This window comes from Loa loa, assembly GCF_000183805.2.
Source record: "Loa loa unplaced genomic scaffold supercont3.39, whole genome shotgun sequence".
In the NCBI taxonomy this organism is placed as follows: Eukaryota; Metazoa; Nematoda; class Chromadorea; order Rhabditida; family Onchocercidae; genus Loa; species Loa loa.
The window spans coordinates 218,660-226,267 of record NW_018108219.1 but is presented as its reverse complement, the minus strand read 5'-3'; the positions used below and the strand labels follow the sequence as shown (position 1 = coordinate 226,267).

Below are 7,608 nucleotides of genomic sequence, written 5' to 3'. Positions count from 1 at the left end.
AAGGAAAAACGAGGGACAGATGGAGGACGATTGCTGAAAAAGAATTGTTCCATTCATGAATGTGTCTATCCTGGATGCTATAAGAAATACAGTAAAAGTTCTCATTTGAAAGCTCACATGAGGATACATAGTGGTGAAAGACCGTACCGTTGCAGTTGGCCATCATGTCTATGGAGATTCGCAAGAAGTGACGAGTTGACAAGGTAATATCTGAATTGTTTGGTGACAATGCGTTTGAAAATTCTAACAAAATATTTCGCTTTCGTAACAAATAATATGTGAGTACTACTATACCTGAATTGAAGTAACATGTCTTCAGTAACTATTTAACTTCCAGTGGCATGCTTCAGTTGTGCATCCAATTTTTAGTATAACTCACTCTCTTTTAAAATATTTCGAGAAGCCATTTACTGAACTTTTTCAGGCATTATCGAAAGCATACCGGTGACCGTCCATTTAATTGTACCTTATGCTGCCGGTCATTCTCACGTAGCGATCATCTCAAGTTACATGTGAGACGTCATTATAGCGGCTAGAAGTTCATGATTACTCGTTATTCAACAATCATACCATATCCCAACCCCATGTCAGTATTATATGCGATTCCATAAAAGATTCCCATGAATACTGCGACTGTATGTTCATGATAACATAACTGGAAGGAAAAAGACTTCATTTCATATTTCAGCATGCTAAGGTGCACGCTGTGCTTCATAGCCGAATCGATAAATCCAGAGGAACTCAAGTAAAGAAGCACCACTGAAAAACAACCAAAACACATTGGAAGTGAGGAAGTTATTAAGTTGTAAATGATGCCAAGAAAATGGTTGGAGTTATTAAGTACATGGATAAATATTTAAATGCTACTTCACTTTTTTTGACTGTAAAAATCGAAAATATTTGGAAAATACTACAAAAGCAGGATAAGAAAGGCGAAATATCCAAAACTGAATTATCTAGAAATTCAGGAATAAAATCTTCGTTGACCCCGTTATGTTACAAACTCCATGTTGGGCAAAGAACAATACCGAAACAAACTTATCTGTTCAGTTATTACGAGCATTATTTTATCACATCAGCAGGCTTGAAACAATAAAGTTTTGTATGTACACAAAAAGAAATAGCTACCATCAAGGAGGTGGTATTCTTGGAAAGACAGGTAATATGGTATTATTATATTGTGAGTTGGTCGGGATAAATGTAATCGATGTTTGCGACTCCAAATTATTTACTAATTGAACCGTACGTGGGTCACAACGCGGAGCTATTGAATCCGATGCCAACGAACGGCTCGATGCCCTTAATAAGTAAATAGATTTACAGTTTACATTGCTCCAGTACAAGTATATTAACAAAGACGTCCCAGGATGCACTATTTCTTTCGTTAAAGTCAAAAAATTTCAAAATGAACATCGTAAGCATTTTTCAAAACACAGAATGACAAATTATTAAACTTGCAACTGTCAAAAACTGAAATCACTACGTAGAATAAACAATTTCGTTTCGTTCAACATTCAAATTTTAAAATCCTATAGAGGGCCAAGAATGATTTTGTTCCCTTGTTTTGTTTAAATTCATTAATTTTAACAATGTCAATATGACGATAATTTTGAATTATCAATTCACAGACCCCGAGTTCTTCATCATCAATTGTCGAGTTCGATTTAGTTCTTCCAACAGCTTCCGGTTATTGTCTTCTTAAATAAAATACTTCAAACAAAACTATTTTGCCATCCAAAAATTTCCAAATTAAAAAAGAAAACTCATCTTCATAGCCATTATTAATAAGAATTGCCTGCCTGCTTGCTTACCTGTCAGTTCAGAATGTTGGAATACTCAACCGACAAACCTCAGCATTCAAGAATGAAGCATAGATAATACCACTGTGGGGATAAGATCCCTTGATATTATAGTTTTTACTCCTTATTTCATTTCTTTAAACCGCAAAAAGCAATACATTATTTTTTAGAATACAGTGCCATAATTTATAAACAACATTCCCTTCTTATAGTCACAACCGTTAGCTAGTTTTAAAAAAAAAGATAGTCACATTTGCGTGGTATGATAAATTTCCAGTTTCAGATTTCTATCTCTGACGGTAGAATATAATACCTTATTTCATAAAATACACCACCCATCACTCTATGAAAAATTCCTATTTAGGACTTAATGATGGAAAGATGGTCAGAAGAAAAGTAGGAAAAAACTGAAAAAAGCATAAGCTAAATTGGTATGACTGTCGGATTTATAACATATGATAATTATTACAACGTGAAAATGGAACAAAACCTGAAAAATGGTACCTTGCTTGGAAGAGGCCATAATTTGAGCAAAAATAAACGTTGCACCATAAAAATGCTTTACGCAACGATCTGAAACAAATACTATCAGTTCTCCTGATATTTTCCCATCGTCGTTATAAACCGACAAAACTTATGATAAGAGAGATGAACTTAAAAAGTATATGCTCGAATCTACATAACTCCCATGACTGAAATCCATCAAGTTTATTCTATAACATAACGGTTTCGTTCTTTTATCTCTAAGTAATATGTACGCATACGGTTGTATACATACGAATGATATTATGACACATCATTACAAACGCACTATCGATTAAATACGTCTAACCTTAGGTCGAATAACCATTGTGTAAATATTTTGTTTGTCTGTCCTCATTGATACATGTGTAAAGGGTAGTGAGATGGATACGTACGTAAACAGGAAGCAAAAACACACGTGTTAACGTGCAAACATATAAAAGTATTTTTTTATACCAACTTTAATTCACTTCAACTTCTCGTAAACATAACGGAACATATGGTAAGAATGAAAGAAAAAAACAGATAATATTTAAAGAGAACATGATCAGGAAGAAGTGTAGACAAAGACACGTAAGACCACGCACATACGTGAAACCTATCCTTCTCATTGTCATTTCAGATTTCCATAGTTTAAATTCCCGCCTTATCGTATTGCAGAAGATCCACTCACGTGTAATTTGAGAATGGTTAAACAATGTGTTGCAACGGAAAAGTCCTCAAACAGCAGTACTTGACGTATGGGAGGTTTAGGCTAAGTGGGTTTTTGTAGGGTGAAATGTAGTGAAGATGGTGCGGGGCGGGGGAAGAAGTGGATGGTCAGTGTATGGCTATTATAGTATGAGGATGTCAAGATGTAGGATGACCAAGTGGTAACGGGATATACTGCGATGGTGGTCTAAATGTTGGGAAGTTTGTACTATGAAAAGATAGAGAGAGAAGGGGAGGGACTATAACAAGGAAGTGAGGATTTTGGGTACATTAATGGCAGATCCAGTGGTATTCCCGTATAGGCTGTTCTGATACAGCGAATTCGGTAATGGTTAGGTTATGTGGATGGTATAAGGAAGTTTTACAAGTAGCACTACTGTGCTACTCGATTATCGGCGTAGTTCCATGGCACTAGCATAGTGTGGACATTATTTCTAGTATGAATATCGTAATTCTGGTATCCACTAGTTGCAGTGAAGATCTCAGAACTTCCGGGAATGATTTGATTTCCTTTTACTGAATAGAATTAGAGTTAACTTCGGTTCATCTTCTATTGAACAAGATATGGCTTCCGGAAAGGAATCTGTATAATTGCTACCGCCATTTGGCAAGCTGAAAATGCGTCAGCAGAAGCTTGTAATGTAAGTATTAGGTAATTATATGATTTTTGATGAAATAAGTTAGAAATTGGTTGTTTCAAATAATCGATTAGGATCACAAGTGTCAACGTTCTTGAGAGTTACTTCCAGATATCACTTATAGCCATTGAATTCTCTGAGTTTTCTTCTCCATAAGTACTATTATATAATAATGTGTACAAATACCATCTGCTGTCGATGAGGAGCAACAGTGAGACTGTGGGTCAAACCTGTCGACGATGTCACTTATATTCAGCACACATCCCTCAACTGACTTTTGTCATAGCCGTTCGTGTCAGTTATGACACGAAAAACATTTGTGTTTGCATTATTCTGAACTGTTCAAATTTTAGGTTTACACTAGCTATTATATTGCCTGCGATATGTAAGATATTTCGAGTAATCTTAATTTATTTGAGTTGTAAAAATATTTATATCCAGTGTATTTTTTAGCTTTGAACTATAAAAAGCACCAGGAATGATAAAAATGATTCTCTCCTCGTCGCAATAGATATATCTACTGATAGCAAAATTACTGCGTTTGTGGAATATCGCTCAATCTAGAAGTGAAAAGAAAAAGAAAGGCGGTATAAAAAGCTGTGTCAAAAGATAAAGTAGGAAATATGGTTGAATACGGTGTAAACGTCACGAATAAATTTGGGTTCCTATCAGATGACGGTAAGTGTTTAAAAGTTTTCATAAGCATGATGTGACATTCGTAGATATGAAAAAAGAAAATTAGTCCGTGTTGTTCTCATCGTGACTGTATTGTTCACAGCACACTTCATACTTCTCTTTAGCCATTCTGGCGTTTGTTTAGTTCATGTCCTTTTCCAGCGTGCTCGGTTTAGTATTACTGAACTTAATTTCTCTGTTTCATATGTTATAAATATGTCTAAGATAGGTGTGGTAGGGTTCGTCCAGAGACGTTTTTTTTTGATAGTAGGAGAGATAGTAAATGAAATCGTTAGTAAGTTTGCGGTTAATCGCTATTCTGATGGAAATGATTGTGCGCTGCATTTCATAAAGCATTATGTCATATTGCAGAGGTGGATGATCCGGAAGTGATATTCAGGAAGGCTGAAGCTTTGAGTAAAAAAGAAGAAAAAAGCGCGAGTCAGAAAAAAGCCGACAAAAATGCTGCAGCAAGGAAAAAGAAGGAAATCACTTCAGCAGCGATGGTAACAGCTGTGGCAAGGGAAATCGAACCGAAAAAACAACCGCAGCTACCAGTTGGTGGTGGGATGAAGAAGAATGATTGTAAGCTGAGATATTGTAATTTTTTTTTTTTATTGAATATGAACTTTATTGCTCTATGATTTCAAATAAAAATTGAATGGATTAATTGATGAGTTTCGGATGATGAATAGAAGGATCGTGAAAGACGATGATTTGATGTCATCTTTTTGCATATCCCATTTTGTTTTAGTCAGCAAAGAGAATAAGGAAAATCGTCCAGATGGAGAGCGTGGCCGTGGAAGGGGAAGAGGTCGTGGTGGCATTGGTCGCGGGCGAGGCTTTACACAGCAGCTGGACAATACACGCCCGACATTTGATCAGGTTTACTGAATATGTTTGAACAAAATGTCATCTTGTGTTAACTGTGTTAGTTCGAGATCATTTTTAGATCTGCATCCGAAATCGATGCGTTTCACGAAACCCTACACTGTTGCTCTACACTTTTAGCCGTTGACCATAGCTTTTGTTCGTCTTCTGCTTTTGGTCTCCGTCAGGGGATGATCAAAAGGAGTGAAAGCGGAATATTTTTATATTTTGTCGCGGTCCAAAATGAAATTATAGAATTAGAAACACTGTAATTTAACAAATAAACGTATAACAAAAGATACATAGAATGAAGATATGATTATCATGGTGAACTTATATAGGTTGCTTCATGTTTGCAGATTTTATCTTTATAAACTAGTTTAATCATAATACTATTCAGAATGGTGAGCGTGATGTGATGGCTGAAAGGTTTGGTGAAGGGAGGGGACGAGGACGTGGTCGTGGAAGCAGAGGACGACCATTTTTGTAAGTTGTCATAGAAGTATGCTGAAATTGCTGAGACAAACTTTTATGATTTTTTGACTAGTCTTTCTTGGCCTTTGTTCTCAATATCTTCTCCATATTTTGGGGTTTTATTACATTAGTGTGAGAATAAATATTCTTTAAATTTAATTCTTTCCAAAGAAGGTTTGTCAGTGTAAACGTTGAGGCTGAGCTTTCGAGTCTAAAGATTTTCTGGGAAAACAATTGGCTCAGTTTTAGCCGAGGTGGACGAGGTGCTGCGCGGAACTTTGATGGAGATCAGGACCACAATATGATGGATTTACAATCAGAGCTGAATGGCAACGGAAATGTCGATCAGTTTGGTGGTGAACGTCAAAATTTCGCCGGTTAGTTTTCGATTCACTTGATATATGTTGGAGAAGAAACAACTGATATAGGGAAAACGAAGACCATAACTTTATCGGTTATAATATAAACAAGGCATATTTTCATGATTTTTTCTTCGTGACAGATTTTGGAACTTATCGTGGCTCATATCGCGGTGGACGAGGCGGATTCCGTGGAGGTGATCGCGATGGTGAGCGTGAACGGCCTATATTCCGCGGTGGACGTGGTGGGCGCGGTGGGCGTCAGTTTGAGCGGATGAGTGGATCGGATCGAACTGGTGTTAGACCGATGGATAGAAAGGATGGTTACGGAAAGGGTAATTGGGGAACTGATCAAGATGAAATGAATGGGCAAAACGAGCAAATGAATGATGGTACGGAAGGTATAATTTGACATAATTTGATACTTTATCCTCTCATAGACTTAAATGTGGGTTGTCGAGCTACTGGAAGAATTTAGCTGGGTGACTACCAAGGAGTTAGTTGTTATGGCAGCTGTTATTATTTTGTTATTCGGACAAATGTATAGGAACTTTTTCGTGCATTTTTTTTATAATAAATTTTTCTGGATTCAGTGATAAATTGATGAAATTAATGTTCATCGTAGAAGGGAATATGCATGCAGTTTTTTTTTTTTCAGTTGTCATGAAGGAAGAGGATGCTGTACCGCGTGAGAAAACTCAGGAAGAGCTACGTTTGGAAGCTGAAGCTGAAGCACGTGCTAAACAAATCACTCTGGACGAGTTCAAGGCACAGATTGCCTCCAAACGTTCGGAGCCACACTTCAATATACGTCAAGCTGGTGAGGGTACCAATGATAAGGATTTCGGAAAACTTGTCCCTTTGAATAAACCGATCATGGAAGAGAATTCTGAGGAGGAAATCGTCGTCGTGGTATGTCTTATTGGTTTTGCATTACTCTTTCCTTTGAATTTACTTTCTTAGAATGAGGACTCAGCAATCTGTATTTTGCGTTGCGGTTGTTTCAGCGTCGTGAACCACGCACCAAGCGATTGGATATCGAGATCAATTTTACGGATGAGCAGCGTGGTGGACGAGGTGGTCGTACAAGAGATGGTTTTAGAGGTGGACGCGGTTCTCGTGCTGGGCGAGAGAATCGTAATCCAAAACAAGTCCAGACATTCGAAGTATCTGCTGACGCATTCCCGGCACTCGGAAGTCAGTAACTCATGCAGTCAGTAACTCACACACTTGGAAACAAAACAGGAAAAAAACTTGTTAATTTTGAAAGCAGTTTGGCTGTTCGCCAATAACCTAATTGCGTATACACAAAATATTTTGACGAAGTTTAGTATTGTATGTAGAATTTTTTTTCGCACTTACCTTCTCCCTCCCATTTGTTACACCGTTCAGAGTGGAGGAGAAGAGGGATGAGAAGTGTGTTATGCAGTCAGGATGTTTCGATGTAACGAAGATTTTCTTTTATTATTTTTGTTTTCTTCTGATCAGAAATTAAATCAAAGGATTTGTTGCATTCTAATTAAAATAATCTTTAACATGCCAGTAGGCTACAATGTTTTG

General features: G+C 37.0%; 3 protein-coding genes across 3 annotated transcripts in view; 2 read left to right on the top strand and 1 right to left on the bottom strand.

Annotated features, from left to right (window-relative positions):
- LOAG_17097 (hypothetical protein) overlaps window positions 1-634 on the top strand; it is a gene marked incomplete at its 5' end in the record, with an annotated part of 1,892 nt that extends 1,258 nt beyond the window's left edge. The window contains one exon of the mRNA XM_020449757.1: window positions 425-634. Coding sequence (XP_020306680.1) covers window positions 425-536 — 112 coding nt within the window. The 3' untranslated portion in view covers window positions 537-634. The remainder of the gene's footprint in view (window positions 1-424) is intronic.
- Window positions 628-2,379, bottom strand: LOAG_10948 (hypothetical protein). Its single transcript, XM_020448261.1, has 4 exons — window positions 2,304-2,379; window positions 1,631-1,697; window positions 1,129-1,299; window positions 628-759 (listed from the first exon to the last, which is right to left on the bottom strand). Exons 1-3 carry the CDS (start codon window positions 2,320-2,322, stop codon window positions 1,131-1,133), a joined length of 255 nt encoding a protein of 84 aa, XP_020301579.1. The 5' UTR covers window positions 2,323-2,379; the 3' UTR covers window positions 628-759; window positions 1,129-1,130.
- A 1,914-nt stretch (window positions 2,380-4,293) lies between these two features.
- Window positions 4,294-7,253, top strand: LOAG_10947 (hypothetical protein; the record flags this gene model as incomplete). Its single annotated transcript, XM_003146470.1, has 8 exons — window positions 4,294-4,348; window positions 4,718-4,930; window positions 5,100-5,230; window positions 5,616-5,701; window positions 5,939-6,066; window positions 6,192-6,449; window positions 6,707-6,960; window positions 7,056-7,253. The coding sequence occupies 8 exons, from the start codon at window positions 4,294-4,296 to the stop codon at window positions 7,251-7,253; spliced, it is 1,323 nt and encodes a 440-aa protein (XP_003146518.1).
- Between the last annotated feature and the right edge of the window lie 355 nt (window positions 7,254-7,608).